This window comes from Ambystoma mexicanum, chromosome 2p (assembly GCF_040938575.1).
Source record: "Ambystoma mexicanum isolate Mex_15411 chromosome 2p, UKY_AmexF1_1, whole genome shotgun sequence".
Lineage (NCBI taxonomy): Eukaryota > Metazoa > Chordata > Amphibia > Caudata > Ambystomatidae > Ambystoma > Ambystoma mexicanum.
The window spans coordinates 486,402,340-486,424,011 of record NC_090923.1 but is presented as its reverse complement, the minus strand read 5'-3'; the positions used below and the strand labels follow the sequence as shown (position 1 = coordinate 486,424,011).

Sequence of the window (21,672 nt, the reverse complement as noted above, 5' to 3'; positions counted from 1 at the left end):
TGCCCAGCTCCCATTATCAAGGAGGCTACACACGAATTAGCTCCTTTTATCAGTGCCTTTATAAACTCATTGTTCAATTCAGGTATCGTCCCTGACAACCTTAAGAACGTATGGGTTCTCCCCCTTCTCAAAAAGCCCACCTGGGACTCAATCATACCCACTAATTATAGGCCCATCACCACCGTTCCCTTTCTGCTTAAGATTTTAGACCGCGTGGCTTATCTGCAGATCCAGGACTACCTGGAATCCAATAAACTCCTCGGCCTCAGACAATCAGGCTTCCGGCCTAAGGACGGAACCAAAACTGCCCTCATTGATTTAAAAACTCAAATTGAGGATCTGAAAGATAGCAGGAAGTTGGCCTTGCTATTACTACTAGACTTATCGGCAGCATTTGATTTGGTTAACCACCAAATCCTCTGGCCACATCTAAAACTGGCAGCCCACTTCTCTGAAAAAAGCCACCACTTGGATTAGATCCTTCTTGGATAAAAGATCTATGAGTGTCTTCTCCCCCTCTTCTTCTGCTGAACCTTCACCAGTCCTGTGTAGGGTCCCCAAGGATCTTGTGTCTCGCCGACACTTCACAACGTGTTAACGAAACCACCCTTCGATATTCTTCACTATCTGGGTGTCACCTATACCAATTATGCAGATGACACCCAGATACTCATCCCAATCACCAGAGACTACATTGCGGACACAAAAGCCTTAAATGATGTCCATCAGGTCATTCAGGCTTGGATGGCCCAACATGAGCTCTGTCGTAATGATAAGACAGAGCTTCTCATCTTGGGCTCACATCACTGACTTAATAGATTAGATACATAATTTAAATTGTTCATCATCAATGGCAACACCATCAAAGTATCCAACGATAATAAAACCCTGTGCATCTATCTCGACTCTACCCTATCGCACTCCAGACAAACCAATGCTGTAATTTCAGCATCCGCCTACATGTGCAAACTTATCACAGCTTGCCGTCCCTTCCTTACTACTGCTAACTGCACCACCCTTGCCAGAACCCCGATTATGTCAAAAATCGATTATTGCAATGCCCTTTATATAGGGAGGAGTCAACTTAATCTAAGCAAGCTACAAGTCACCAAATACAACGCCATCAGAGCAGCTCTAAATATTTCCAGTAATCAGCACATCTCAGACACCAGACACAGCCTGCGTTGGGTTTCAGTGGCCCAAAGAGTCTCCCTCAAAACGCTCGTCCTTAAGCACAAATGTCTGGCCAACCACGCTCCCATCTATTTGGCAAGCCGCTTCACTCAACACACCTCTACCAATCCTCAGAGTTGCTCAAGTTCACTGTCTTGCCTTACCTAGATACAAATGATAGAAAGTAGGCAGGGTTAGTTTCCCGGTCCTTGCCACTAAACTGTGGAACTCACTGGCCAATCCACTCAGGTGGGAATCTTCCTTCCACTCTTAAGAGCAAGGCCAAATTGTGGATGATCGCTCAAGACTCCCAAAACTCTCACCTGCCACATCGGCCATAATCCTCCTTGGAACAACCCTACACCATTATCAATGCCTTGTCCAGCAAGCACCTTAACTGTAAATATTTTGTAAATATCTTGTAAGTAATTTGACTATTTGTTCAATTTGACTGTATGTTCATTCTATATATTGTCACTTGATGTATACTATGTCACTGTAACCTAAGATATGCGCCCAGATGCCTTTGGGCCGGGCGCGCTATACAAATAAACAAAATACAAGACACGTCCGGAGCAGACGATCGGACACTGAGCAAGAGAGATCGACATCCGAGTCGAGGTCGACTATGCCCCACGTCGAAGAATTTTCAGAGCAGCAGAGCTGTATGAGGACGTCTATCTGATGAGAAATCTGTGGGAGGAAGGCACCGATTGGGGTCGCTGGACAGAAGCCGAATTTGCCTCCAACAGTATCCCAAGAACAGACACTCACGTGACGAGCAATGACTTGCAAACAGCGATTATGCTTGGATGAAACAGGCGACAGCATATCATAATCCATCAATGAATTGTCTCTGTCGCAGCCCAAAAAAATCACTGGAGGTCGAGTACGGTGAGGTTTTATACCCAGGACTATAGGTCATAGTTAAACACTAAGATTTTTCAGTAAAAGGTAAACAGGGTTGCCCTTCATGCAACGCAGAATGCTTTTTCATTAATGAAGACTTTGATGTGGAAGGAGGGATGGGAGCTGCTATCATTCTGGGGAGATTTTCCAAACTAGAAATTACACTAAGGAACATCAGTATTGAAGATTTGTTCAACAATGGGGTCCCATCCCGAATAACAGCTGTTTAAGCATTGGAGTAACAGTAGGGCAGATGCTATGCAACTTCATGGTAACTAACTGGGGAATACAACAACCCATGCTGTTTAGGGATCTCAATAAAGGAAAAACAAACATACTTTGGGTCAGTAACTAAGGTGCGCCAACTTTTTATCTTTGACGCCTTTGATTACCATACCAAAAAGTTCATCACAAGCAGGGACTTTTTTGATTGGCACAACATGAATTGTTAATGACCCAAACATCAGTTCAAAATATTAGGGGCATTGTTCTTTCAGAAGCACAGTCCTCAATATGTTCAATAGCTCCTTTTTCTTATGAAATTCCATCCCTCTAGCCAGAAGAGCATCTCGTCAATAGCAACAATTCAATTTATTATACCATCTATTTATGGAAATGAGGCTCTTAAGGATATGGATGAACACTTAGCAAAATTTAACAGTTCTACGCATCACAGAAGAAAGAGCTCTGATAATGACCATAAATTAAAGGCACAGGCACACAAGGGACCACACAAAATAAATCCCATCTACCAGCTTGGGTAAACAAGGCTCATATGAGTAAAGTAACAGAAATATGAAGGTTTTCAAGTCTTACATACCTCTTCAAAGTCATCACTGACCCAGAGAGGGATTGGGGTTCCCCAATATCGGTTTCTTGAAATAGCCCAGTCGCGTGCATCCTTCAGCCAGTTTCCAAATCGCTTTTCTCGCACAAATTCAGGTACCCTGTATTGAAATATAAAATCAACTCAAGTGAACACACAACTCGGAATGTTTCAAGCAAAAAGAAAATTGTTTTCAGGAGTTACTGAAACTGAATAGATAATCTTCAACTGAAGACAACAGAACAAGATCGTAAGACACTGCATTAATGAATAAAACATTAAAACGGTAGGGTGAAAAAGATCACCGAAATTACTCACTTGAAGATCTGTAAATAAAAAAATCTGTGTACATGATGTGGGTTAATAGGGTTTTTATAACCACTATTTCTATACTATTCTCCGAGATCAACCTTAATGGACAGGCAGGGTTCCACAAACGTCTCACCATTAAGGTGACCGAGCAGTAGGAGAAAGGAGGCTGGTGTAAATTAAGATCACATACACGATTGTCAAACATTGTAAACATTTTCAAGTATCACAAATAATCTCAGTTCTGACTAGTCTGCAGCATTAAACTCAATGGGCAAGGAGAGCAAAAATAATTCAAGATATACACAACATGGTTGTCTGTTTTAAAATAGGTTTTCTTTTTCAGCTTTCCCATCTACTTTAATGGGATCCAAGTACATATGTTGAAGCTTTTGAGGCTCGTATTTATACTTCTGTCCTTATGGCCATCTTCCTCCCAGGCATGGGGATGAAATGGGTATAAATCGGTAGCCGTGTCTTGGGTTCTGGACAAAGTCCAAGTAGTAGCCTGTGTGTGCATGGAACTTGTTTGGGCTGGGCCCAATACCTTATGTGACGTTATGATTGTAGGTGGCCCACAGTTTGAATGCTGAATGTACCCCGATAGGTGGGGGCTGGGTATTCCCAGCCCCTAGGACATTTGTGTAGCAGGACCACAGGAGCCGAGGACCCGAAGAACGAGAGGCTGCAGAAGACACAAAGAATACTGCTGGGATAATCACTGCCCAAGCTATCTATGGAAGGAAAAGCTCTACATTTTTGGCAGGTGTAGAGGCGGTTTTGGGCAGGCCTCAGCTGAGGGTTGTACAAACTAATGTGGGGCAGTGCACCAAGCCCGAAGAGGGAAACCAAACCCTTCTTTAACTGTTAGCATGGCAGAGCAGTCAGCCTTAACACAAGGGAGGGGAAATAGGCTGACACAAAGCAAGGAACACTTCAGAAAAGCAGGAGAAGCCAGCAAAGCAGATTTGCGTCACTCAAATGGCAAAGGGTGGGTGCCCATGACCTAGGATAGCACTAAAAAGCAAATGAGGAAAGGTGTTGAGGGTCTCGACACCCTCCCAAGTGACGGCAATGACCAGCACCAAGACACATTCAGAGCTAAAGGGTGAGGATAAGTAGGACACAACCCGAATACGGTCCCAGCATGGAAGGCCTTGAGAAGCACACAAGTGGAGCCAGCACGAAGACGGAGGAAGGACCACCAGGATCAAAATACCCCAAACTGAGATCAGCCATATCTGGAGCTTAAAACACAGCACTGTTGGGAAAACTGCAGCAAATCCTCCAGCAGGTAATTAAACCTTCAAAACAATCTAGTAGCATTATCTGTTTAGGTACAGGGTTTGCCATTATATACCATCACTGACAGGGGATCGCCTAAGCCAGCCCACCATTTTCGAAAATGAGCTTGGGAAAAAGGGTTAGAAAGTCAGTCCATCAGTTTGGCCCCTTAATCTGCAACTCAACCCAGATCACACTCCGATGATGTGATATCAGCGCAGGGACTGGAAAACCAGTAGAAACAGGGAGGAATCCTCAACTGGGCTCACAAAGGTCCCACAATGGCACTTCTGATACTGTAGGCATGCCACGTGGTTCCCCTAAACAAATGAAGCCCTTAAAACACAATGGCCAAGAGAAGGACTTAACAAATGCATAGATATCCCAACCGCTACTAAAAAGTTAATTGGGCTGCCAATGCAGCAAGTCAGCATGCACGCCTAGTTAAGCCAAAACTAAATAACAGCTGCCAACAGCATGCCCTCTAAAACCAATGTAGGGTGGTCATAAAATCCCCTTGGGCACAAATAGGGTGCATAAGCAACAGCCCTGGGCACCTTCTGGGCAACCTAGGACCATATACTTTTAATAAGTGAAAAAAGATTGAAATGGCGGCATAACTTCAGTGCACATTTCTCTGGCTGCCAGACATGTGTCAGTGATCCAGAAGGATAGAAAAAGCTAAAAGTCAAAGGGGCCCTAAAAATACCCAACTGAATGCCCAAAAAGGAGATTGTCTCTGCAGTTGAGACCTTCTACGGCGCCTTCCTGCCTTGAAAGGGTACCCTTAATCATTTCGAAGTCATGCCTCACTCTGGTCTTCCCCCTAGAGCTCCAGAGAGACGTAGGCCTGTAGCTAGCATCTTCCATCTGAAGGAACCGCCCCAGCTGACTATCTCACACAGTTTAGTGCTGTGAAACTCACAGTGCACACTCATGGTGGGCTGTGGATATTTCTTCTATGTGCCTCTCAGCAACGAAGAGGACCTTTGTTGGGCTTGTGGTCCTGTCTCTTCATGCCTACAGATATTGTGCAGGGTTAACTCATCTGCTCATCTTGTTTATAGCATTCTGGGGGTCCTCAATTGTGGAATTAGGGCATTCTTCATCATCCTCTTCCACAGTCCAGCCTGGTGGATTTTGCAACCTTGAGGTTGCATACTTATACCGCCAAACCTCGATGTTATAGTTGTGAACGAACACTGTACAAACCATTTGTGAAACTCGAATGGTGCAACCTACAGTGGAGAGCACTTCTCACCAAGAGACTTAACTTACTTAGGGTAATTGTCTATTCTCATTAGGGTGTGAAGAGCTGGTTTGGTTACCAGTGATACCCATTCACTAAGAGGGCACAAAGTCCTAACACTACAGCTTCCCTTGATTTACCTTTGGTGGTGGAACCTCGTTAAAGGAATCATGATGACCAGGATTTGTAGCCGCTGCGTTCCTTTGGAGGAAACCTACTTTTGAAATGCTACTAAAACTGAACACATCTTTTATAAAGCCCCCAATACAGCAAAACCTAATCACTTACCTTCAACACTGTGGAACACGCTTTAGTTTAGAATTGTGCCAATTCTAGACACTGAGTAATAGTGTTGCCATTTAACTGTATTAAGTCATTTGTTAACATGTGCATCAGCTTACCCCCATACATCCGTAAAACAACTTAACTCTCAGTAATATTCTTTCTGATGGATTAGTTCTTCCTCCCACAGAATCCTCATTTTTTTAAATTTCATCATCAGAGCCAGCTGTCTTTGGAAACCCCTTTGCCATGATGGGGCACACACAGGGCCTGTGCCTAAATCTCTCAGTGCCGATGTGCTGCCCTACACAAAACAGGACATTAGGGCCATAATATATAGAGCTGCCGTGCCCCATGACCATTTTCCCAAACACTAAAAATGTGAGGGATCGCAGAACAGACTAGGTGTACAGGGTACCCATAAAAAAGGGGCAATGATGAATCGGTGGGAGGAAAGACTAAACCCTTCAAACACAATATTACTGATGAGGTAAGTAATTCTTTATTGTATTCCTTAATCCTACAGCTTTTAAAATCTGTAGGATTTTGATCACAGCACTGCCAGCACGAGCACAAGCATAACCAATGAAAAGATGGTCATCTTTCCTAGCCTCTCTTGTCTGAGAGACCTTGTAGCTGGAAGCCTGCAGCAGGTCCAGCTGATGGAATTGATACTCTGCCTTAAAGGAATGAGGTGGAGGGAAAAAAAAAACAAGAAAGATTGATCTTCTGAGAGATGTAAACCTGAGACCACATTTCGAGATAGGATCTCACTCAGTCACCTTCTCCTTGGTTAAAACCAAGCAGGGAGGTCTAACAGATCGCACCAGGAGCTCACTCGGCCATCACATAAATGGTGGCCACCAGGAAAACCACATTAATGCAGAGCAGTCTAATAGAACATGAATGGAGGGGGTCAAACGGAGCACCCATAGGAATGTCAAAATCAAATTTAAATCCCACCCCGGAACAACAAACTAACAAACTAGGAGGAAACTGCTTATACAAACCTTGCAAGAACTGCATGACAGTGGGGATTGTGAAGAACGAACCCTTGTCCCGGGGACCGGTTTATAACCAAAATAGTTGCAAGGAATCCCTTAACGGTGCCAATCTGCAGGATCACCTGGGCAAAGGACAACAAAAAATCTAAAACAGAGGATAAGAGACAGGATTAAGGGTTCAGACCCCTCTCCCGACAACAAGTCAAAAATGTATGCCATCTGCAGGCATAAATAGATTTGGTCGCGGGCCTACGAGCGGAGAAGAGTACATCAAGGACGCGGTCCAACAAGTTGCAATCCTTGTTTCTCAGCCTCTCAGTAGTCAAGCACGTAGGTTCATGCTGCTGAGGTACGAGTGGAGGGCCTGCACCTCCGTTTGGGAGAGCAGGTTGACTCTACTCGGAAGGCACTATGGAGGGCAGATAGACATGTCCAGTAACTACGGATGCCACATTCTCTGAATCCAGTGTGGAGCAATCAGGATCAACGTGGTTCCGAAGAACCAGTGGAATGATGGGTATCGGCAGGAACGCCTTAAGGAGGTCAAAAGTCCACTCAAATTCCACTCCACCATCAGTGTGTCCCTCAGACCTGCCCGAGGAGGAAATACCCTGGAATAGAACAACTTGCACTTCCCATTCACACTAGAAGTGAAGCAGTCTCCTTGAGGAGTTTCCCAAAAGGAGATCTGCAGAACCTCCTGGCAGAGTGGGAGGCCGAAGTTTGCCTGCTCAAGGCATCTGCAGTGACATTCTCTTTTCTGGTCAGAGGGGCTGTTCTCCAAATCCCAGAGCCATAGTTGCTTTGCTTCTCTTCACAGACAAGGACACCACACCACCTCGTTTGTTGAGGTAGTGCATTGCCACTGTGTTATTTGTCAGGATCAGCACAGTCTTGCGTTTTACACAGGGGAGGAAAGCGACCAAGGCCAGCTGGATCGCCCTTCAATGCAGCAAGCTGTGTTCCCGAGACACCATGAGAGACCACTGTCTGCTCCCAGTCAGATCAGCAGGTGGGCGCCACAACCTGTCAGATGCGTCCATGAGCACAGTCACCTTAAGCCAAGATTGACAAAACAATGTGCTGCTCAGCAAGTTGTCTTGTATGGCCCACAACACAAGATGCTTGAGACAGATGGTCCAAGACCTGTAAAAGGTTCAACACGTGGCCCTGAAACTGCGCCCATTGGCAACTGAGAAGCCACTGCAGCCATCTCATGCACAACCTTGCCACTGGAGCCACTAGCAGACACATGGCAATGAGGCCCAGAAGGTGCAGAAAGGTAGGGAATTGTTCCTGCGATTGGAAGACATCAACCATATGAAAGATGTTCGCCACTCGGTCCTCGTGCGGGAATGCCCTGCCCAGGTGAGTGCCCAAGGATACTCTGATAAATCAAAGATTGGAATGGCGAAACTTGCAATGGGGGCATGGGCGGAGAAGATGATCCAACACTTGATCTGGGGAGCGAACTTCGATGGGTGGGTAAAGGCAAGAATACACGCCCTCCTGAAGTGATGCGCAACCACAGCTAGCAGCTTGGTGAAAACCCTAGGAGCCGAAGAACGGCATAACAGCAGGACTTTGATGCCAACCAGTCCAGCATATCAATGGCATACAGGATCTGGGATATTTGTCCTTACGCTGGAACAAATTCAACACCGCCAGATCCAGAATGGGACAAGTCCACATCCTTCTAAGACACCGGAAGATCGGTGAAGTACCAACCCATGCCTCGTTCACGTTCAGAGTGCAGTACCAGTGCTATCGTGCTCTTTTCTAGAACCTGACAGACCTCCTACAGGAGGATAGGACCCAGGGGCAAGGAGCTGCCATAAGGGCTTTGGTGCAGAGAAGGCAGCATTAAAGTGAGACAGTAACCCTGTTGAACAACCTTTAAGGCCCAAGCAAGTAGCGCCTATAAAGGCAAAGCATTGGACGTGGTCTTGACCCATTCCTTGCTGAACAGCGAAAGTCTCCCCTCTTATCCCCCATAAGGGAAACATGTCAGAAAACACAGGGGTTTGGCCCTTGAGGCGCTGAGGGGTCAATGGCTGCAGCCGCTACTCCTCTGGGGGCAACCTTATCACGCCCTAGAGAAGTGTTAGCCCTGCAGTTTTCCCAGGGCTGCCTGGCCTCGACCCTGCAGGCGTAGGAGCCTGAAGGATGAAAACCCCAGCCTCTGAAGATGCTGAAGATGCGGACAGCTGCTGCATGGCAAAGCCCAACAATATTGCTGTGGCCGCCGATGCCTGACATTTCTGGAGGGCATCATCGGCTTTTGCCCCAAACGGGTTTTGCCCATCAAAGGCCATGCCCAGAAGTTTAGCCTTAACATCATGCACAAAACCAGAAGTTGTCATCAAAGAGTGGCACCTGAGCACCGCATTTGTGACCATGAACCTGCCCACACAGTCAGCCATGTCCAGTCCTGATTGCAGAATCTGGCGGGTGCTTCGCTGCTGTTTGTCACCATAGACAGGAAGTCATCCCATCCCTCATCTCGCCCCCTCAGGGATATGCTCAGCTGCATTCATCTCAGCAGACCATAGGCCGAAAGAATATTTAGTCAAAATGCAAGTAGTGTTTAAAGCGCGTATGACGAGGCATCCCAAAGCAACCAACATCTTTTCACAAGCAACCAGTCACTTACTTTCCCTGTCAGGTAGAAGCGAGGGGAATGTGGAAGACTTTAAATTGCCAGTTCAGGGCCACGCCCCAGCGCAATGTACTAAATTTAACAGGCAAGCTCAATTTTTCGGTACCATCTCCATGCTGGGGGACACCCAGAAGGATGGAGGAAAAGGGACGGGACATACGAGTGTATATGTATATATATATATATCAGTGACTGAATCACTGGATAGGATGCGATAAGCTTGCTGTTTTAAACAATGAAAATATAGAAATGTATAGGACCAACCATAGCCCTTAATGTATTGGATTGCAAACAATGAGGTGGTTGACAATATCAATCTATTATAAGCGAAAAATGTATATGTCGCTCATCACGGGTGGGTCTGCCACAATATGTGGTAATCAATGACTAATATATGTTAAACAATATTTAGGATATGAAATTAAGTTTGTGGGCAGGAAGAATATTGAGTAATTGGCAACACGAATATATAACTTCTTATATATCTAGAATGCTATGGTCAACGGTGCACTGGTTTTATTGTAACACGCTTGGCCTTATACATTTTTTTTTTAAATGGAAAAGAAGGTGTGACGTCAGCCGTACAACATCACCATTCAAACAGATGGTAATAATGGAGGTCCTTTGTTTAAACGGCGCAGTAAATATTGAACTGCTCAGTGACAACTATAGCGCTTAATGTTCTGTATGATTGTGAAGGTGATTAGGTGGTTAATATTAGATGGTAAACAGAAATTATTAATATGCAGCACGCGTGACGGGCGTGTTTGCCACAGTAAATATTATGGGGTAACCAGTCACGTTACTATATGTTTAACACAAAAATAATGCTTGTGGGGCCCGGCGAGACCACTGAAGCCAGCTCCATCGGTGCTGGGGGTGCCAGCAGCTTGTGGGTTGCCGGGATCACCTGGTCTTACTGTGGTGCAGTGCTGACCCTGATGGGCCGCACGGACACAGGCCCGGGGTGTCGGAGCACCCATGGATGCTTGGAGCATCCGTTTGATGGAGTGGCCTGTGCGGACCCAGGCCAACATGCTGGCCGAAGGGTGCCGCGGCAACAAGTCCTGTAGGATCACACGGTGTGGGCCTGCAGGCACAGAGTAAGAGACGGACACAGTAAATCCATTGTGGAGACCGCCACCGTTCTAAGCCACGTATGTGCAGACGCTGCTTTTGTTAGCATGGTGTCATAACAGTCATGACACCTCTAAAAAGGGCAATACACTTAAAGGAGGGATGCACAACAGGCAGAAACAACATTGAGCATCTAGAAACATGAGTATAAAACACATTTCTTGACTCGGAACGTTATGGTCAACATTGCACGCATTTAAATGGACGTGCACTTTTTTTAGAATGGAAATTCTGGTGTGACATAGCACTATTTAACTGGAGATCAGTATTAATGGCCGTCCTTTGCTAAAACCGCATGAAATGCTGCAGCACGTCCAACAGGGAGATGGAATTTAGCCACCAGCATATGCGAGTAATTAACTATATGGTGATTAGCTCTTTGCATTGCAAATTATTACATCTGTAGGAAATCTACTGAAATCGTACATTGTATTTTGAGTTTTAAGGACTAGGAAGACACTTTTGCCGCAATAGTGGTAGAACACTATTCTGTGATATGTCGAGATAATAAAGGCTGACTAGCATAATATATAGGTATGTTTACAACTAGTGAATATTGAGACATTATACTAATAGAGCGTTGATTTGATCAACCAGCAACAATGGTTTCTTGTTGTGATCTAGTGTTTAAATCGTGAATTGACCAAATAGGAACACGGTCCACGTAACGTGCGTTAAATTAGGGTTGCTTACACGCTTTGATTGGGGACTAATAAGGATGAGGTGGTTTAGAGCGTAGTGAAGTGTGCACATTAGATGGTTTTTAAGTTTGGTGACACAGTGGCGTGACGTGCAGGACTTATTTGACTTAGTTTGAAAGCATTATCGACTCTGGTCTTGCACCATTGCACGCACGTGTAGGGTGATGTAAACTATTACAGACGACTCCGGTTTAATAATAATTTTCATTGAAAAGTTCAAACTGTTTAACAATGTAATCTTGTATAAACTGGACATTCGGTGGGCATTTGGTTAATTGATTTACTTTGTGTATGGTCCCTACCTACCTCCCCCACTTTTGTCTAATTTTCTGTATCTTTCCATTTTTTCTTCTATCTTCTTAATTGTTTTCAAATTCCAGTTAGACTAACAATTATGTGAAAAAAAATGACATTTTAATTTAATTGTGTGTGGAATTCATGGACATTGATCATATGTGGCTTTATTATTTGACTGTTTTTTTCTGCTTTGTAATTTACATGAATGGTAATCAATTTACAACCCACATAGGTGGTTGACAATAGTGTATCATGTATTTTTGAAACTTCTTTTTTGATGTAGCCGTGAGGAAGTCCAAGAGGTGGCCGAAACATGTGTTGGCTTTTTTTTTTATTTTGAGCAATATAATAATATAAATAGTTTATTTTTGAAAAGCTCAAAGGTTTTGGTTTGGAGTGAATTTTTTTATTTCAAGAATTTTAGTAGAGGTGCATTGGCGCAGGTAGCCTAGCATTATCATGATTCACATTATTTCTGGAGATCTCGGGCTTTCAACATAAACCAATCTAGGATAGTGCTGGCCCACCCAAACAGCATTGTAAGAACCTTCAAGATAAAGAGAAAGAGCTACTCTCGAACCTAAAGTTTATGGTAGTTAGCTCAAACTAGAAATAGCCCAAGCCTAGTATAACCTGAAATAGAACACATGCACTTACCTTAGTAAAATTGTTGCATAACTTCTTTAAACTATCACCAACACAAGTGAATTGCAACTTAACTGCAGAGACTCCCTTCAGGGGAGAAAATGTGTGGCTCCTGGATTCTTTGGGCACAAGGTTCCATTCTTCTTAGGATTTGGACTGCTTATGTTAAGAAATAAATTTGTGACTTGGTGCCATCATTTATTACATTTAATCTGCATACCTGCTTACTGAATAAGTGACGTATGCTAAATATGGTGAATGTATATTTTTGTAGAGTATGGTGCAATAATACTAACTGTTAAATACAAAACAAGCAATCCTAAATTATAGGACTGATTTAGGACGGGTAGACCTTACGGTCTCCGAAGTGTTGGAAGAAAATAAATCAAGAGTCTCCCCTAATATGGAAAGCTCAGGGGTAAGAGCAGGTGTCAAGATGGGGGGCCTAGCAGGGGAACTACAAAAGAAAGACACTAGCCCTCTTCAATGTTCAAACCAAAATGGAGATCTTTTGGCAAAGCTCCTCGAGATTATCTCCCAAAATAATCCTAAAACTAGGAGCGGAGACAAATTGCCTTTAGGCAAAGCGGCCTGAAGCTGGTCTGCCGGAACACGCGAAGTCCAGGTTTTCTGAAAAAGAAACAACTTAAAGAAGACCTTTGGGGACTCAATGATATCCTAATACTTCAGGAAACGTGACTAGTAAACCAGATCGAGACGGAGGGCTTTTCAACTCAAAATCTTCAAGCATCGCAAAAAGCTAAAGGCAGACCGTTACGGGGGCCTTTTACTTGCCTTTAAAAATTCCACCTTTAAGTTGATTACCCCAATATGTAACTATCTTTTGGGAATACAAGCTTGCTAAATAGAGATGAAAACTAATAGTATTCAACTCGAAATGGTCATTATTAACATTTACTGGAATCCTGCCACCTCTACACTCCAGCATTTTCTTGTGGAACTTGACGCTGTATTAACTAAGGTGAAGACCGAACAGGAGGGAATAAATATTCTTTTAGCGGGGGATTTTAATACAGACTGTTCCATAGAAGGTGGAATTGCCGAAACAACTTGGCGCTGAGGGAACTCAGCATCTACCTTGGACTATATCTTTGTTTCTTCTGAACTATCCTGCCTCCAGTCAAACTTGACCATAAACCATGAAGGTGGGAGTGATTATTCTAGGTTAGAACTTCCTTTTCCTGATTTGCTAAGTCCTAGAGGCATGAGGTTGGGGCAAGAAGTGGAGTGCCTCAAAGGAAAGCAGAGTGTATCAAAGTATGAGCAAGAAGAGTCAACACTAAATAAAAAACTGGGAGAAATCTCGAACCTAGTCTGGAAGGAAGAACTCCACCCTAAGAAATTCGGGAAATTTATTTGGTCTATTCATCCACCAAGCAAAATTGGTGCAACATCGAAACAAGACCATCTCCACATTTTCAACGAAGAGACTCAAAAGAATAATAGAGAATATAGAAGTACAATGCGCAATCTAAAAAAAAAAGATCAGTGATAAGACCATCCTTTATCATGAGTTAAAAAAAGCAAAACAGTCTCACAGAAATTGGTCAAGAAACCAGAGGTAACAAAGGATGCAACAAGATGGTGAACAAATGTTGCATCTCCTAAGTGTAAACAATTCTAGGAACTTCTGGGCGGTGGTGGGTCAACTAGAAATAGGCATTAACAGCTCTCTGTGTAATCTAGTCCCAGAAAAAAAGTGGGTGGAATATCTTTCAGAAAACTTTAAATCTCAAGGGTCTCTGGAAATTTATTGCATTATGAATCTCCCTTGGTCACTCTCTTTTGATGAAAATGACATTCTTGAAGTAATAATTAAGTCCTCTAGTTCTAAAGCCGCAGGACCAAGCGTGTTGACCTACCAGGTTCTGAGAAATAACCCAAAACTTTCAGCAGAGATCTTAAATCTCTTATTTCAGGAAATACTTAAGACCCGTATTTTTCCACCCTTGTGGAAGAACGCACTTGTCATTCAATTTTTCAAGGGGGGGTGTGGGGGGGGGGATTCGGCTTAGTCCAGAAAACTATCGTCCCATCGCCCTCCTTGATATTGACAGTAAACTCTTTATGCAGTTACTTTTGAGAGAGCTTACATGCTGGGTAGAGTCCAGGCAGATTCTATCATGCCATCAAACAGGATTTAGGAAGGGTTTGTCCACCAGTTTAACGGTTTAATCCTAAATCTGGTGAGCAAAAAGGCAAAGGGGAAATCCGACCTACTCTGTATGGGGCTTGGGTAGATTTATCCAAGGCATTTGATCATAGGGACAGGTCCTTGCCTTGGAGAAAATTGCGCAGCTGGGGGAATTCCACATTCTCTCCTAGCAATGTTAATTGAGCTGCATAGAAACACAACCTTAAGAGTGCGGCTGGACGAACAAGGTCATCTCTCTGATCTGATCCAGGTCTTCAGAGGGGTAAGGCAAGGCTGTATGGGTGGACCGCTGTTTTTCAATCTTTTTCTTTCAGATCTAGGTAACTTTTTGTTTTCTTCAGCGTTGACCAGTCCAGTGATAAATGGAAGGAGACTGCACTGAGCGGCCTACGCTGATGACATTGTATTATTGGATAGGTCTGCAGTGGGCCTTCAGCGTCTCCTCGACAAGCTTGGGGAGTATGCCAGCATCAATGGGCTCAATCAACCCCTCAAAATCCTGATCTTTAAACACCCAAAGAAGAAAGTCAGCTATGCTAACTGGTTTATGGATGGGAAGGCCATCCCCCGTGTGGAAGAACTGACATACCTGGGCTATAAGATATTTGCGTGCCCTGTAAACAATAAAGTAAAGAGCAATGATGCAGAAAGTTGCCCAAATAATCCAACAGATGAAAAAACGGAATGCAAAATATTGCAACTTTTCAATTTCACCTTTTATTCAGGTTTTACTTGGCTAAAGAAGTCCCAGTACTATTATACTTCTTAAAAGCAAAACCATTATTATGGCACACAAATTGGAATAGAACAGAGGGCTTACTCTGGAGAAAAAAAAACCTGTCTCTCCCCATGTGCACCTCAATTGAGAGTTTGTGTTTTGAACTGGGCTTAGTCTATTCAGGGTGCCGCGCAGACTAGAAGCTAATCTCATTATTCCGTGAAATTATCACTGGTAAGAGAGACACCCTTTTCTATGAAGTAAATGAGCACCTCAAAAACAACATCGCAGGTTCTTTCTGGCTTGGAGAAGAAAATAAAAGGAATATTGAACAGGCTTGAGTTGAGCTTGGAAACCGTTATGTAAAATCCCTGTAAAGTCACAAAGTCATTAGAATCCTGGGACTGGATAGACATTTGTCAGTGTAAGATCTAACAATCTTCCAAACTTATTTCTAAAGGTGGAAAAAAGATGGGCTCTCTCCCTCATTATCTACAAAAGTTCCCAGATAAAACAGTAAGAAACAATTTTCTGAGACTCAGACTGAATGTGGCGCGTATTGGGGAAATCTTGGCAAGAAGAAACCAAGGGGATCAGGCAAGAAAGCTCTGAACAATGTGTACCTCCCGGCAAACAAACAATAAGACACTTATTAATGGAGTGTGAAGGCACGTGGGAAGCCAGATTGTTGCTTTTTAGGAGATTTGTGGCCAAGGAGGAGAGTCTCATTTCAGAGTTTTTTTGGGATAGAATGATTGCTGGCCAAGAGATTATGTTAACAGCAACAATAGCACAAGTCTTGAAAATAAGCTCCATCATAATCTAATAGAAGACTTTGGGACTTTAAAAAGATTGCTGTTATGACCCCTGCTGCCTGAGGGATCTTCGGTTGTCCTTTATTTCCTTTTCTTTTCCTTTTTGAAGCTTGGTTTTTATTTTTTAATGTTGTCACTTTTTGATGTGTTCAGATTTTTGGAAAGGGTTTTCTTTTATAAACCAAAAAATGTTTTAAAAAAATAATACTACCTGTTAGATACATTTTTCACTGTGTCAAAAGGACTACAATAAACAACTATGTTCCTGTCTAAACTGACCTATTGTGTGCCATACTGTGTGGAATGATTGAGGGCTCCTGAACCCATTCATACTCTCTTGAGAATAAGCCTCGACTCCTCCTCATTGCTACCTTGATTGGTGTTTTGGCTGACCTCTGAGACTTCCCTGTTCACTATAAATAGGGTGACCTCCTAAAATCTGTATACCAGGACAGATTCTAGAAACCATCTTAAAATGTTCTTGCACACTTTCTTTCAATGGCAGCCCCAAGTTGAAATGAGTCACATTTAGTGGGATGGCGACACGTGTATTTTAGTGGCGTTTAAGATAATAACTTCCTTTTTTATTTATTTGTTTATAGCGCGCCAAAGACATTCAGGCGCTACAAGAACACAAAAAGACTTTAAGAGACAAGACAACAATTAAACTGGGGCCGTGTACTAAGGGCATAGGCAAACAAGTAGGTCTTCAAGAGTTTTCTCAAGCGCAACAAGTGTTTCGTGTCTTAATGCGGAGGGGAGTGCATTCCAGAATTGGGCAGCTACAACAGGAAAAGATCTCCCGACTCCTCTAATTCGCTTTACTCTGGGAATGTTTCGCTGACCGCTTGTAGTGGAGCGCAGCTGTCTAGAAGGCCTGCATTTATGAATCAGAGTAGTAGCCTTGAAATGTATCTTTGCTGGTAAAGGACTACAATGTAGCTCCTTTCTTGCGCCCGTAACATGATCCATTTTGGTAATATCATGAATGATACCTACTACTACGTTTTGCACAATCTGCAAAGAGTTTATACATCTAGAGTTTGCCCCAAGGAGTAGGCTGTTACAATTATCCAACCGGGGTAGAATGACTGCTTTAGCCAAAATCACCCTTTTTTGTGATAAAGGTTTAGCATATCTTAGCACTTTTAAGTGGTATTGAGTACCATGCACTACCCAATCGACATTAGCAACAGAGCTCACAGCCGCATCCATGTAAACGCCAAGCGTTTTTACTTTCTCTTTAATGGGAATGGAGATGTTGTAGATAGATAAGCTATAGTAACCTGCACAAAGCTTAGTTCTGGATGGAGTGGATCCAAAGATCATTAATTCGGTTTTAGAGGGATTTAGACACATGGAGTTCAGTTTCATCCAGTCGTTGATAAGTCAATAGATGTGTTGTAGCTGGGCTGAGTAAAGTGCGTAGTCGCCTCTCAGCTCCAATACGAGCTGGGTATCATCAGCATAGTTTGAATACTGCATATTCAATGAGGTTAGCAAATCACAGAGGCTTGATGTATATATTCATAAACCAAATTGATTAGGTAGTCACGTAAGGGCAGGTAAAACAATATTTGTATGTGCTAATTATTTCGTAATTTCAAGAAGTGGGAGCCTCTGTAACACACATAGCAGCATCCTTCTCTCATGGATACCATCTACTATATAGAACTGAATTGACCTGCTTGGAAGAAATGTGTAAGAGCAACAGGCAGAATAGACATTATGGGTCACGGACCGCGAAAACTATTTATTCTTACATTATGTGGTGTTATTTGCTAAAGGTAATTGAGAACTACAATAAGGTTCAAAGTCCTAAGCCAAGATTCTGTTTCCGCACCCCTTTAATTTTTTTCCATTTTCCTTCAATGGTGGAAGACTTTTTCCATCAAGACTTTACTACAGAGTATAACCAAGGCAACCCCTCAGATGACCTACTGTTTCTTATGGGCAGAGATTGCACCATGAAGCCCTCAATTCCTTAGGACAGAACATTTGTCTGGCAAAGTGTGACAAGGACCCCAGTTGGGGTCAGCCTTTTAATCAATGTCACAGACCACAATACTGCTGCACTACCTGGGATCGCATACATGACCCCTCTACTGTAGAAAAAGCCATAGTCCAGCAGTCATATATTCCTACGATGTCTGCCTCGTATATGATGTGACCATATGTGGTTATATGTGTTTGAGATTTCGCGTGCAAAGTAGACCAGTTCTGGAAAATATGACGTGTCTGAAAACAATTTCATATCCTGAATATGTTATCACCGGAATGAATGTGACACCAACACTGATTGGGTGGCAAACAACATTTTTAAATGGCATCAGTTCAGCGATTTGGACACAGCCCCCAGCCATCACGTTAGCACCACATAAATGTGTAGGGTCTGTTTCATTACCTTGGTGACATAGGATGCTGCCCACCTGGCCACAAAATAAAGAGAAGACTTCCTAAAGCTGGAGGACCGCCCGACAGAGAAACTCAACCCAAAGCCTTTAGAAAACGATTTCCGAAATGTCTTCTCAGTAGGTCCACCTGGGACACAATCTCAATAGCAGGTGCCGTTGCGGTTCTGCAGATCATGTCAAGAATGTGTCCCAATTGATGGGAAAACAATCTGTGGAAAAAGAAATATTCCACAGATGAAAGCGCAAGAAACCAGTACTTGAGAATACAAGCCCTGCCGACAATGACCTTCAGTGCACCAGATAGGATTTTGAAGTGGGAGTATTTCACTCCCTATTTTATAGAATTGTCAGTAAAATTATTTTTAGTGAGTAAAAAGTTAACTCCCAATCCAAATGGGATTATTTTATGAGCAAGTGAAAATATATGTTTTAACTGTAAGAGTTTTTTGTAATACATATTAATTTAGATTTTATTCTTCATGTACCTTAAAAGATACATATTTACCTCTTTGGGTCAGGCAGCAATAGTAGTGGGTTCTTCCTGAGGCACTAAGTGTACTAGTGGTCCAAACCTATCCATCGATCTGCGTGGGTGAAAGCAGGAGAGATGGGCACCTTAATGTGTCCATTTCCGATTTTTTGTTGGGTGTATTTTTACTCCCCATTTTTCTCTTTTGCCAGTATTTGTCTATTTTTAGGGAGCAAAAGCATATGTAGGGCTGATGACCTTACTTCAACTTTGGAGCTCAGAGCCAACCTATCCGCACTGCAGCCACAAGACTAGAGAATAGCATTCTACTACAGCAACTTTACTTCCTGGCTGCTGACCAAATCAGACACCTGACTGGAGCTCCATCTTCTCAACGCCAGAGAAAATGTAAAAAGATCTCGCAAACACCAAAACCCTACACCTTAAGTACAGAGACCTCTCTCTGGACATTTAGTACTGATGGTGATTGTGGGAAGGATAGATCGAAAACAATGGACACCTAAAAGACAAACCTTCAAATGTTAAGCAATAACGATTCTGTGACTGCAAACTTCACCAATGACGCCCTCTCCAACTGACCTCAGCAGACCTCAGTACGGAAACACTTGTGCAGTACCAATTCTCACCAACAGCTGTCAAACACTATTGTTCCAGACCACTAATGCGCGAGGAGCACAGGACACTAAAGAGCGGCATCTTGGGTATCTATGCTCAAATGAGTTGCACCCATTACAGAGCAGAAGAACCACAGATAACAGCAGAGACGGCACTGTTCAAACATCTTTAGCACAATTTGCATTTTCCACAGTGTGTGCAAGCGGGAAACCATTATGAAGCTTGAGCCATAGTGAGTTAACATTTGAGACTACCAGTTAAACCTTGAGATAATATTTTGCCAGGAAACATTCAATGCCCTGTTGCTACATGGAGTCTACAAACACATGTTTAGACCCTTCATGACGAAAGTGCAATACTGACCTTGTTTTCCTAATCATGTTTTCAAACCTCTCACTTCAGACTTCCATTATCAAAGCCTCAACAGCCAGGTTAAAGAGCAGTAACGTCCCCTTAACAGGACCTTGCATTTAGGATATCCAATAGCTAAAACTGTACTTTCAACTTAGAAGGGGCTGAGAATTCTATTGTCTCCACCAATCAACGGTTAGAAAGAGGCCTGAGGCTTCCCCAGGAGTCGGGCCAGCAAATATCTAACTCCAAAGACTCATCCAGAACACTGGCCTCCTGCAAGTCAGAAGTCATCTCCAACAGTCCTTTGAGTCACCATTGAACCCCTCTAAGAAGTCCCTCACCTTGAGGGCATAGATGTTCCATCCGGAAAAGTTTAAGGCCCCCCACTCTCATCCAAGACTTCATCCATCTTTGTTACAAATGCCCCCATGGGGAGCGGGCCATACGCCATAGGAACTCTGTCAATGGCACCGAGGGTGGGTGATCATTTGACCTGAGAGAGCAGAGCATGTCAGTGCAGAGATGGGGGAGCAGGGATGGGTACGTGCCCATAGAATTTGGGCCCAAGCCCTGAGGTGTGCAGTTGCAGTCCTTCACATGATCCCTGCCAGTTGGTCCAAGTGTGGTGGGTTCTGATGGCACCGCCGGGGACAGTCACTAGTGCCAAGGCCTTCACTAAGATATCAAACAGCTTCAATCTCAAAGCTTCCCACTCCTCCAGGGAAGAAGATTGGGTGAGAAACTGTTCCTTTGGAGCACCTTCCTGCGAGTCCCTGGAGCAGAGACTCCACAAGGAAGTAGAGTTGTGCAGAAAGGACCTGCTCAGTGAACGCGAGCTCTTGCGTTGCTGCTTCTCCTTTCATGCTGGTCACCTGACCTCCAACCTGTGATGTGCAACCTTAAATTAGTGATTTTTTCTTTGTGGAAAAATATGAATCGCTTTCCTGCCCATTCCCGGAGAGCCTTCGGATACATCAACAGACCAACAGCATTGGGTCCTGTGTGGGATGGAAACCGACACTTGCAGACCATAGTCCAAGCAGGGCATGAAGTCTGAGGCTTTCTCGAGAATATCAAACATTAAATTGGTGAGAGGAAAGAATTCATAGAAAATGAACACATGACTGGGTTATTTAGAAAAGGTAAAAAATGAAATTGAAGACTGCATTTCCTTTTCGAATAAGTACATTGAATAGCTTACAAGGGGATAATGTAATGTCATATACCATAGTCATTTTTAATCTAATGCATGCCCTCAAACAAATTTAACCACATATAAAATATCTGGTATTTGCAGAGTTAAGGGTCTACATTTATTAAATTGTACTCGGGAAGCATGTTGTAAAAAAAATGTAATATGTACCTTAGAATGGCACTTTAAATCAACTTTACCCAACTATGAGCCCATTTACAATTGTTTTCTACGAATGCCTGAAAGGGATTTCTATTATAAGAACAAAGCTGGAAATGAATTAATGCAATGTTTACTTTTTAATTAGCTCCAAGACTTTAAACTTTCAATTAACTGAATTGTGTACCACAGGGTCTGGCAAAGATTAGAAAAAGCTAGAAGGTTTGTAAAGATCAGCAGACTTTTCAGGACACAAATGTTATC

General features: G+C 43.2%; 1 protein-coding gene across 1 annotated transcript in view; it reads right to left on the bottom strand.

The window, feature by feature from the left end:
• Positions 1-21,672, bottom strand: part of IARS1 (isoleucyl-tRNA synthetase 1) — a 2,025,584-nt gene that overhangs the window by 1,256,529 nt on the left and 747,383 nt on the right. Inside the window, exon 14 of the mRNA XM_069643896.1 lies at positions 2,903-3,029. Coding sequence (XP_069499997.1) covers positions 2,903-3,029 — 127 coding nt within the window. The remainder of the gene's footprint in view (positions 1-2,902; positions 3,030-21,672) is intronic.